Source organism: Oryctolagus cuniculus, chromosome 4 (genome assembly GCF_051225735.1).
Source record: "Oryctolagus cuniculus isolate XC-2025 breed Fujian yellow rabbit chromosome 4, ASM5122573v1, whole genome shotgun sequence".
NCBI lineage: Eukaryota > Metazoa > Chordata > Mammalia > Lagomorpha > Leporidae > Oryctolagus > Oryctolagus cuniculus.
The window spans coordinates 145,265,097-145,277,234 of record NC_142870.1 but is presented as its reverse complement, the minus strand read 5'-3'; the positions used below and the strand labels follow the sequence as shown (position 1 = coordinate 145,277,234).

At 42.8% G+C, this 12,138-nt stretch overlaps 1 protein-coding gene across 3 annotated transcripts in view; it reads left to right on the top strand.

The window, feature by feature from the left end:
* Positions 1-11,070, top strand: part of PCCB (propionyl-CoA carboxylase subunit beta) — a 74,375-nt gene extending 63,305 nt beyond the window's left edge. For all 3 annotated transcript variants that reach the window (XR_016233291.1, XM_051859007.3, XM_051859006.3), the window contains 5 exons: positions 6,429-6,536; positions 6,767-6,867; positions 7,771-7,869; positions 9,484-9,583; positions 10,778-11,070. Coding sequence is in view for 2 of the 3 variants with exons in the window: in XM_051859007.3 (XP_051714967.1) it covers positions 6,429-6,536; positions 6,767-6,867; positions 7,771-7,869; positions 9,484-9,583; positions 10,778-10,899 (530 nt within the window). In the remaining variant the exon portion in view is untranslated. The remainder of the gene's footprint in view (positions 1-6,428; positions 6,537-6,766; positions 6,868-7,770; positions 7,870-9,483; positions 9,584-10,777) is intronic.
* The last annotated feature ends 1,068 nt before the right edge of the window (positions 11,071-12,138 follow it).

Genomic DNA, 12,138 nt, shown 5'->3' with positions numbered 1-12,138 from the left:
TTTGGTGGATGGAAGATCTCTCTGACTCTGCCTTCAAAAAAAAAAAAAAAAAAGTAAGGTATTATTAGTCCTCTAATTTTAACCCCCTCCCTTGATACTGTGTTGGTTATTCTGGATCTTTTTGCCTTTCCCTACAAACTTTAGGATCATCTTGCTGATATGCATAAAATAACTTGCTAAGATTTTTAAAAGATTTAAGGCAGAGTAAGTAAGCAAGCAAGAAAGAATTCTTCCATACACTGATTTACTCCCTAATTGCCCTCTACAGCCAGTGCTGGCCTAGGCCAAAGCTAAGAGCCAGAATCTCTGTCTATAGTGTCCCAAGTGGATGGCAGGGACTCAAGTTAACTGGGCTGTCATCTGATGCCTTACAGGCACATTAGCGTGATGCTGGATCAGAATTGGAGCACCTGGCACTTGAACTAGCAGTCTGAGATGCTGGCATTGCAAACAGTGGCTTAACTTGGCTATGCCCCAATGTTGATCCCTACTTGCTAGGATTTGACTGAGATTACTTTGAATCTGTAGATCACTTTGGCAAAAATCTTGAAATTACTGATTTTTCCTATCCATGAATGTAGAATCCCTCTGCATTTATTTGGTTGTTTTTCCTCATAGCTTTATTGACTTACACTTAAGTAAAAATTGCATATATTTGGGATGGGTGTTTGGCACTACTGCTGAGTTGCCTGCATTCCATTTCATAGTGTCTGGTTTGAGTGTCAGCTCTTCCTACCCATATGGGAGACTTGGCTTGATTTTGCAGCATTAGCCTCAGCCCAGCCCTGGACATTATAGGCATTTTGGGGTGTAAATCAGCAGATGGAGCTTTTTCTCTATCACTCTGCCTCCAAGATAAAGAAATAGAATAGTTCCAGCAGGGTTTTTCTGGTGGTTCTTTCAGGTTTTCCATGTAGAAATTATGTCTTTTGCAAACAATGATTGTTTGTTTTTTTTTTCATCATTAATCTGAGTATCTTTTATTTCCTTTTCTTGTCTTACTGCATTTGCCAGGACTTCCACTATGATATTCAGCAGTGGTGAGGGGACATTCTTACCTTGTTCTTCGTGGGAAAGCTTTTAGTTTGTCACCACTAAGTATGATGTTATGTTAGGTTTTTTTGTATAAAGTAGGGAGCATTTCCCTCTGCTAGTTTTTTTTTTTTTTTTCAAGTATGCTGAATGGATATTGGCCCTTGTTGAATGCTTTTTCTGCATTTACTCTTATGATGCTGTAATAATTCTTCTTTCTTTAGCTTATTGATGTGATAGATTTATTTTTCAAATGTTGATCTAGCCTTGTGCACCCACAATAAATCCCACTTGATCATGGTGTATAATTCTTTCTATATGTTCTTCAATTTGATTTGCTAAATTTTGTGGAGGACTTTTTTTTCCATACATGTTCATTAGAGGTAGTATAGTTTTATTTCCTTATAATCTCTTTGTTTAGCGTTAGTATTAGGAAAATGCATATCTCAGGATAAAATAGGAAGTATTCTGTCTTCTTGAAAATACTGTAGAAAATTGGTATTCTTTCTTTCTTAAGTGTATTACAGAATTCTCTAGAGGCCAGCATTGTTGCATAGTAGGTTACAACCTTTGCCTGTGGTGCCAGCATCCCATATAGACACTGGTTTGTGTCCTGCTTGCTCCTCTTCCAACCCAGCTCTCTGCTGATGGCCTGCGAAACACTGGAATATGGCCCACGTGCTTGGACCCTGCACCTATGTGGGAGATCTGGAAGCAGCTCCTGGTTCCTGGCTTCGGATTGGCTCAGCTCTGGTTATTATCTCCCTCCCTCCCTCCCTCCCTCTCTCTCTCTCTCTTTCTTTTAAACAAGATTTATCTATTTCAAAGAGCTACAGAGAGGCAGAGGCAGAGAGAGGTCTTCCATTCTGTTGGTTCACTCCCCAAATGGCTGCAATGGCTGGAGCTGGGCTGATTCAAAGCCAGGAGCCAGGAGCTTCCTTTGGATCTCCCTCGTGGTGCAGGGGCCCAAGGAGTTGGGCCATCTTCCACTGCCTTCCCAGGCTAGATTGGAAGTGGAGTAACAAGGGACTTGAACCAGCACCCATGTAGGATGCCGGCACTGCAAATGGCAGCTTTTCCTGCTACACCACAGCACTGGCGTTGTGGCCATTTGGGGAGTGATCAGCGGATGGAAGACCTCTCTGTTTTTCCCTCTCTAAATCTTCCTCTCAAATAAATTAAAACAAATTCTCCAGTGAGTCCATCTAGGGTGCATTTGTCTTTATAAATCCTGTAGGAAGCACAAAGTACATTCAAAAAGCAAAATACCATGTAGGTACTTTTATTGGAGATCTTTATTTCCTCACGTAGCTTTGTGATACAGTATTGTACCCTCTCCTTTCTACCTGAAAGACCCTGTTAGCATTTCTTGTAGAGTACTTCTGGCCTTAATGATTTCTTCACATTTAGTCTGAGAATGTCTCACTTAACTCTCAATTTACTCTTCATTTTTGAGGGACAGTTTGCTAGATAAAGAATTATTGGTTGACAGTTTTATTTTAGTGTTTTAAGTATATCACTCCACTGTTTTTTGGCCTCCAGGGTTCCTGCTGATATATGAGATGATAATCTTGATGAGGATCCCTTGAAATCTGACAAATCACTTTCTTACTGCTTTTTTGTGTTTCTGATAATTTGACTCAGTGTCAGTCTCTGAAACGGTCTTGGAGTTAGCAATTTCTTATTTTTTTTAAGATTTATTTATTTATTTGAAAGTCAGAGTTACATACAGAGAGAGGAGAGGCAAAGAGGGAGAGAGGGAGACAGAGGTCTTCCATCCACTGGTTCACTCCCCAAATCACCACCAATGCCTGAAAGTGTGCCGATCCGAAGCCAGGAGCCAGGAGCCTCCTCCAGGTCTCCCACAGGAGTGCAGGGGCCCAAGGACTTGGGCCATCTTCCACTGCTTCCTAGGCCATAGCAGAGAGCTGGATTGGAAGTGGAGCAGCCAGGTCTCAAACTGGTGCCCATGTGAGATGCCAGCACTGCAGGCAGCGGCTTTACCCACTACACCATACGATGGCCCCCAGCAATTTCTTATTTTTGTAGTTTCAAATCTTGCATCAAATTTAGGCTTTTAAACATTATTTCTTGACATCATCTCTGTCACTTCCTCTGTTTTCTCCTCTTGACATTCCCTTGCAGTATAATGTTGGCTCATTTGATGCTGTTCCATGGGTACTTTATGGTCTGGTCACTACTGGGTTGTTTGTTTCTGTGGTGTTCATATTCCTTAATCTTTATTGTTTCCTCAGATTTCTTAAACTCCTATAGTGAATTTTTCATTTGTTATTGTACTTTTCAGTTCCCCAATTTGTTTTGTTCCTTTTTAACCTCCTCCCCCACCCCTTAAAAAACATTTATTTACTTGAATGGCAGGATTACAGAGAGGGGGGAAGAGAAAGAGTTCTTCCATCTGCTGCTTTGCACCCCAAATGGCTGCCAATGACTAGGGCTGGGCCAGGCTAAGGCAGAAGCCAGGAACTGCTTCTAGGTTTCCCACGTGGGTGCAGGGGCCTGAGATCCTGGACCATGCTCTGCTGCTTTCTCAGGCACATTAGCAGGGTGCTGGATTGGAAGTGAGCAGCTGGGACTTGAACAAGTGCCAATATAGATGCTGGTGTCACAGGCAGTGGTTTTTACCCACTATGCCACAGTGCCAGCTACCCTACTCCCTTTTTGATATTATTTTGTTCATACATTAGCTTCCTGATTTTCTTTAGTTGTTTATCTATGTTTCCCTTCATCTCTTCAGATGTATTTAAGAGCACTGTTTTAAAGTTTTTGTATAGTAAATTCAATGTCTATGCTTCCTTAGGGATTGTCCCTATCAATTTGTTTCATTCATTTAAATAGCCATATTTCCCTTTTTCATTTTACACTATATATTCTTTGTTTAAAACTGGCTATTAAAAAAAGTAAATAAATAAAACTGGCTATTTGAATTTTATGGTGTGGTAACTCTGGCAGGCAGATCTTCCCCCTCTTCCAGGATTTGTCATGTTTTCATTGCTGAATATTGTAGCAGTCCATTTGGGGAAACAGCTATGAAAAAGACAATGCACAGAGTTTACACCTTATTTTGTATGGTTACTGAAGTCTGTTCCTTATATCAACTAGTGCTCTGACCAAGATTTCCTTGAATGCCGGGAGCTAAAGAAATGAGGGAATTAGTTATTCCAGTCTTAAAAACTGCCTCTGTAATCAAACTGTCATTCGATGCTTAACCAGGCTAGAATGGAGTTTTGAGATCAGCCTAAGGTTAAAACTTAAGGTCTTCCACGTGTTTGGTTTTGTAACATTTTCATTCATCTCAAGGTGTTTTCTCATTGCCCCTTCTCTGATCCTTCTGGATACTCTGTCTGTGTCTAGGGGAACCTATTAAAATCTCTGCAAATTCCCTTGTATACAAAGGTGTTTTGAATGTACTAATTTCCCAAAGAAAATAACTTCCCTTGGGCTTTCTCTCCTGGGCCTTGGGTGGTCTTATTCATAATCCTTTGTCTCAGATGTCTGCAGGTTGCCTCACCATGTTTTTAAAGAATACTTGCCTGAGTTCCAAATTAGGCAAAGTGGAGACCAGTTTCTTGTATCAGATTAGAGCAGATTTACATGGTAATTTGTGAATGAGGTCTGCTCTGTTCTCTAGAACCAAGGAGGATGTGGGACAGTTCTAATTAAAAAGCCATCGAGATTCCTTCCATTGTAAAGTTGCCTTTTCCTTGATTATAGCATTCACTTGGTTGTTTTAAATGTTTTTCTACTTTCCAGAGTTTGAGTTTGTTCTGACAGGTTCTACTTTTTTTTTTTTTAAATGTTTCTGATTGGGATGGAGCTGCCTTTGATGCTGTTTTGTTGTTTAGAAGAAATCTTTAAAGTGAGGAATTTAAACACATTGAGAATGTATTTTGTAATTTACAACACAATAAAATGCATAGCTTTTAAGTGCTCACTTTGTGGGGTTCTGGCAGTTGTGTACACACTTGCATTCACCATCCAAAACAAGAGATACATTTTTCTTACCTCAGAATATATACATTCTGAGGGAAGTTTTGTTTTTTGTTTTTTTTTTTTTTTTTTTTTTGCGTTGTCTTTTTATTGATTTGTAGGATTCCTTATATAATCTGGATGTGCTTGCTAATTTTTTAAAAAGATTTTATTTATTTATTTGAGAGGTAGAATTACAGAAAAGGAGAGACAGAGAAAGGTCTTCCATCTGCTGGTTCAGTCCCCAAATGGCTGCAGTGGCTGGTCTGAAGCCAGGAGTCAAGAGCTTCTTCCAGGTCTCCCATGCAGTGCAGGGGCCCAAGTGCTTGGGACACCTTCTGCTGCTTTCCCAGGCCGTAGGAGAGAGCTAGATCAGAAGAGGAGCAGCCAGGACACAAACCAGCACCCATATGGGGTGCTGGCACCGCAGGTTAGCCTACTGCACCACGGTGCCAGCCCTAGGCTTGCTAAGGTCTACAAAAGAACTTAGTATGATTTTGATAGGAATTGCTGAAAAGTAAAGCTCTGTGCTTTTCAGTGTTAACTGTTTAATCAAAACCTTATAATGAAAATGAAATACTATTAAAAATGTAGTTCTTCCATTATATTAGCCCCTATTTAAATTACCTCAGTAGCCACATCCATTTGGAGTAGCACAGAGAACATTTCCATCAGCAGCAGCAACTCTGTTGGTCAGTTTTGGAAGGATGGATTGCAGAGCCCCAGCCATTGCAGCCGTCTGGGGAATGAACCAGATGAAAATCTCTCTCTCCTTCCCTCTGTGTAACCGATACATACATACATAAATAAATCATTTTTATTTTTTAATAAAGGGTTTTTCATCTATATTCATGTGAGATTTTGGTCTATGTCCTTTTCTAATAATATCCTTATTTTGATAGCAGAGTAATTCTGGCCTGAGTAAGCTGGAAACTCTCAGAGGAGAGATATACTAATTGAGCTCTTGCTCTTTGTGGCTTTATAAATCTCTTTAATCCTTGCAACTATGCTAGGATATAGTAACAGCCTGACTTCTGAGGTTTAAGAGATTCCTTAAGGGCAGGTAGCTTATCTGATTGTAACCTGCAAGGACTCTGAGATCAGCCCCAGAACAATACCTCACACTGATGGAGGCTGTGCTCCACTGGAGGCAGCCTTGGCAGCCTGTACTGAGCTAATGCTCCCAAGAAGGGATCCCATGGACTAGGGCTACTTTTAGGCTCCCTCTGGCTAGTGCCAGGTGGGTTCTCCATCTTCTCCTTTTCTCCTGGAGCATTTGAAGTCCTTATTACTGCTCTGAAGTGAGGAGACTTGTAGCCTCCATAAGCAGCAGCTCTGGGTTGTTGCTGAGGAGTGGGTGGAACTGAAATGAATTGCCTGAAAGCTTAGCATGGATAATCTCTTTCTAGGATGCTTGGATATTAATTCATCCGTGAAAGGGGCTCGCTTTGTCAGATTCTGTGATGCATTCAACATTCCACTCATCACTTTCGTTGATGTCCCTGGCTTTCTGCCTGGTAAGTCACTGAGAGACATGGAGGTCAGCAGAGTGGTTTTCCTGAGCAAGGAGCCCACTTTGGGATAGCTTGCAAAATTCCTTAAGGATTTGCAGCTTATCCATATCCTGGGTGTCAAGAAGACATGGCTGTGTGAGGGATGGCCGTCTTCAAACTAAACAGCTGAAGCGTGGCAGGCAACCCTTGTAAAAACTTCTGTGGATGTCTAGTAGCTCTTCCTTCTGACCTAGGCACAGCACAGGAGTACGGGGGCATCATCCGGCATGGCGCTAAGCTTCTCTATGCATTTGCTGAGGCAACTGTGCCCAAGGTCACAGTCATCACCAGGAAGGTAAGGACCTCACATACTTAGCAGCATGGCATGGTGGGAGGTCTGACCAAGAGTTTTTATAGGACTGGAAGGAGTACAACTTGCTCATTGCTCATACTTAAAAAGACCTTAAGGACAGCATTTCTAGACCTGCATTGCAGGGACGTGTGCTTTTTTTTTTTCCTGGATTTATTTTATGCATCTGAAGCAGAGTGACAAGATCTTCCATCTGCTTGTTCATACCCTAAATGGCTGTAATGGGTGGAGCTGGGCCAGGTCAAGTTCAGGAGCCTGAAACTCCATGCAGGTTACCCACATATGTGGCAGGAGATCAGGCACTTGGGCTATCTTCTGCTTCTTTCCTTGATGCATTAGGGGCTGCATCAGGAGTAGAGTAGCCAGGACTCAGACTGGCTCTCCAATATGGGTGCTGGCATTACAGGCTTTGGGCTTTGGTGTTTTAACCTGTGCATAGTCTTTTCTTTTTATAAGATTTATTTATTTATTTGAAAGAGTTAGAGAAGGAGAGGCAGACTGAGAGTGAGAGTCTTCCATCTGCTGGTTCACGTCCCATTTGGCTGCAATGGCTGGAGCTGCACCGATCTGAAGCCAGGAGCCAGGAGCTGCTTTCCCAGACCATAGCAGGGAGCTGGATCAGAAGTGGAGCAGCTAGCACTCGAACTGGTGTCCATATGGGATGCTGGCACTGCAGGCAGCAGCTTTACCTGCTACGCCACAGCACCAGCCCTGTGTTGTCTTTCAATATAAGGCATGTGAAAGCACAGCAAGAAAAAGCCAGGAAGGAGAATGAATGTGAACTCTCAGGAGCCCAGGAGAGCTATTCTTGCCTGGCTTCCTGGGGTCTTTCAGGGGCAAGTTCTGGTTGTCACAGGTGCTGACATTCAGCATTTGGGTATTTTCTAGGCCTATGGAGGTGCTTATGATGTCATGAGCTCTAAGCACCTTTGTGGTGATACCAACTATGCCTGGCCCACAGCAGAGATTGCAGTCATGGGAGCAAAGGTAAGGAGTTCTTTCTTCTTTCTGGGGTGTGGGGACTCTACTGTCCCAAGAGGAGCTTCTAGCCTTGCTGGGACATGTTAAGAAGCTGGCGCCCTTCATATCAGCCATGACTGAAGGAAATGAGGCTTAGATCTTGTCAAGTCTCCCTCCTGGAACTCCAAGCCTACTCTACTCCTATCCTATACTCTTCAGGCACATGCTGGTATCTTCATGCCAGGGTGAATACAGCAGGTGAGAATGAAAAGTTATAGGGGCCCAATGTGGGCATTGAGATTATAAGTAAAAGGGGGAGAAGGCTGAGCCAGCTGAACCAACCTTGGGAAAGTTGGATGTCCCCCCCACACCAGTTCCCAGCTCTATTCTTTTCAGGCTCTAGGAAGCTGAACTGTAGTTTTAACCCTGGTGACTTGAGCAATGTACATCCTGTTGCTTGACCTACATTCTTTCCCTACATGGGAAGCAGGATACACAGCAGACTCATAGAATGGAAAATGCCCTAAACAGCACTCTGGCCTCAGAATCAGTCCTTAAGGCATTCAGATCTGGCTAAAAAGCCCATGAGAGTTTCTCAGGCATGGAAAGCCAAGACACTGTGGGCAAACAAAACCTAAATGAAAGATCTCTGTGAGATTCCAGTGGAAAGAATGGGCCATCAAAGAAGGAGGTACCTTTCTCTGAAGGAAGGAGAGAACTTCCACTTTGATTATGGCCTTGTCTAAATAAGGTCAGAGTTTGTGAACTGAAGAGGCTCCCATAGCCTTGGCAGCTCATGACAAGAGCCTCGGGTGATTACAGACATCATAAGTAAGAGTGTCAATTGTTAAATCAACAACGGGAGTCACTGTGCACTTACTCCCCATGCAGGATCTTCGTCCTTAATGTGTTGTACTATGTCAATTAGCGGTAAAATTACTACTCAAACAGTACCCTATACTTTGTGTATCTGTGTGGGTGCAGTCTGTTGAAATCTTTACTTAGAATATACTAAGTTGATCTTCTGTATATAAAGATAATTGAAAATGAATCTTGATGAAGAATGGGATGGGAGAGGGAGTGGGAGATGGGATGGTTGCAGATGGGAGGGAGGTTATGGGGGGAAAGCTGCTGTAATTCAAGTTGTACTTTGGAAATTTATATTTATTAAATAAAAGTTGAAAAAAAAATAGCTGCTGAGTGCAATCAAGTAACTCCCAGATTCGACTTACAGGTTTTCTGACTTGAGGGCCAATTCTTTTAGATTTTCAGTTTAATTTGTCCTTCTGTGGCCAGTGAATTGTGTTCTCTGAGTTCAGGAAAAAGAAAAAGGCAAACAGTGCTTCTAATTCCCCTTGGTGGAAAATAGGCAAACAACTTGGCTACAAGGAAGAATGCTTGCAAATGGTGACAATAGGGTGGCATCTAGGGAGAGCAGCTAATGACTTTGCCTGGCCTGCCTCTGATGGAGGCCATAACTGAGCATCTTGAATTGCAGCCCCTACAGTCTCGGTCAGCTCTAAGCAGTGCTCTGGCCTTTGCAGCTAGCACTTCTCTCCAGGTTCCCAATCACACAGTGATAGTGCATTGAAGTTCTTTCTGGTTTGGGACTTCAGCAATCATTAACTCCTCTCATGACAGGGTGCTGTGGAGATCATCTTCAAAGGCCATGAGAATGTGGAGGCTGCCCAGGCAGAATACATCGAGAAGTTTGCCAACCCCTTTCCTGCAGCAGTGAGAGGTAGGAGACTGCGGGAAGGGGTTTTTATTTTTATTTTTTTAAAGACTTATTTGAAAGGCAGAATTACAGAGAGAGGGAGAGAGAAAGAAGCTTCCATCTGCTGGTTCACTCCCTAAATGGACACACAAAGCCAGAGGCCAGGGGCTTCTTCTGAGTCTCCCACATGGGTGTAGGGGCCAAAGTACTTGGGCCATCCTCTGCTGATTAGCAGGAACTCCAACTGGCACTCATGGGGTGCTGGTTCTGCAGATGGCAGCTTCACCTGCCATGCCACAGCACCAGTCCTGGGAAAGTGGTTTTGTCCACTTATTTGGTCAGCTGCTTATTTTTTATCTCTGAAGTCTTATGTAACAGCCTTGTCTTGTAATCTGTTGGTGAGTGAGGAATAGGGCAATCATTACTTAAGGATAACAGAGACTATATAGATAGCTTTGGTTACTGGAATCCAAACAACACTGCCAAGGTAGCTAAATTAGTAAAAATTCACCACAGACTTACCTTTTATCTTACTTGTAGTTCTGAGGGTCAACAATTTGGTCTGAGCTGAGCTGGGTGGTTATTTTGGTTTTGCCTGGAATTACTCTTGAAGCTATAGTCATCTGATGGCTAGATTGGATCTTGACAGTCTAAGATGGCATAGCTTACCCATTGGTAGGTGCTAGCTGTTAGCTAGACTCTTTCCACATGGCCTGTCATCCTTAAGGCAGGCTTCCAAACATGGTTTCCCAAGAAAAGAGGGCAAGGAAAAGCTGCAAGGCCCTCGAGGCCTAGGTTTAGAAGTTGTAGTGTCATTTTTGCAACATTTTATTGGTTAAAACAAATTAGAGGACCAAGGAAACAATCTACCTGTTGATGGGGGAAGCATTTGGGGACAGAAATGGCAAGAGTTGTTATGGCTCCCCTTTTGAAAACAGATACTTCTCAATTTTTCTCGTCAGGGGAGGCTTGGGGGTGGCGGTGGGGGGTGGGGGTGGTGTCACATTTTCCTTTACTTGCCAGATGCTCCTAGGCCAGAAGATGGGGATCTTCCAGAACAGTCATTGCTCTGGGATCCAGGGGAGGGTTCACAGGGCCTCGCCCCTCTGTTATTAGGTTGGATCCTGCTCACACTATTGGCTCCAAGTTGGTGCCCAGGTGGGGTAGGGATGTCATCATCTGGGGATGCAGATAATCTTCTCTTCTGTGCTTCAACAGGGTTTGTAGATGACATCATCCAGCCTTCTATCACCCGTGCCCGTATCTGCCGTGACCTGGATGTTTTGGTTAGCAAGAAAGTACATCGTCCTTGGAGGAAACATGCAAATATTCCCTTGTAAACAAATCAAAGGAGAATGAACCAAGAACTAAAATTACTATCTGGCCATTCATACACCCCATCTGACCTTCTGTATTCATGAAACCTGTGGCCAAGATTACTAAATTCTAGAAGCATTTCTTTCATGCCTTACTGTAAAAGTTTTTTGCTTTATTAAAAATATTAATTGATATTTGAGTATGTATTTCATTTTTTATGGTAGAAATAAAAATCAAAAGTTGTTATTTTTAAAGCATCTTACCTCCTTACTCATCACCATCTTCTGAGTAATTTTGCAGCAGTCTAGTCTTTTAAAACTTGTCTCGTTCACCTTGTATTTTTTTGTTACATCTGTAAGTAGTGCGCTCCTAATGGCAGAGCCCGTCTTTGGCCAGAGGTTCTTTGTATTCTTCCTTGACACCTAGTACAAAACCATCAGAAACACCATGAGCCACTGGAAATTGGGAAAAGGGTGATGGCAGACTTTGGGGATTTTAGAGACCTCTTGGTTGAAGCAGCACTGAGGTTCGTCATCACATGGCTCAGCAGCTCAAGACTGGTTGAGCAATCCAGTTTCTGACATCAGCCATGCCATGATTTGGACCCTGCTTTAATGATGCCACTGTTCTGGTCCACACAAGGCATGGTATTTTTTTTTTTTTTTAAGAGTCCAAGTGTTTGACCAGGTGGCAAAATATGGACACTGAGAAGGGCTCATGTCTGACTTGCTCCAAGATGGTATAGGAACCAGGCTAGGAAAGCACTTGGGTCAGATGCATCTGGAAGCCGTAAATAATGGGGAAAGTCTCTTCCAGAAACCCACCTGGCCAAAGAAAAACAAAGCTGCAAGACCTGGGAAGCTTTGTCAAGTGGACCACAGACTACCTTGAGAATGGTGGCAGCTGAATATCCTCTTTGGCTGTCGTACAGAATGCCTTTCCCAACTGGTGCGCTCACCTTAAAGGGAAAAGGAAAAATGATGAATTTTGAATTTTATAATAAAAAACACTTGGGTTCACAGCAGACGGCTGATAAGTATCTACCTTTAAACAGAGTAGAAAATATGTTGTGAGTGGTGGTAGAGGTAGGAAACACTGATAGGGTATTGCTTGATCTGTCCTTGTGTTAAGTACCCAATTTCTCTCAATCCATACAGCTATTGAGTGGTGAAGCTGGGATTTGAACCCAGACATGTTAAGACTCCAAGCCTTTGTTCTAACATTGAAACTGTCACTCAACTGATGAGTGGATGAACTTACAG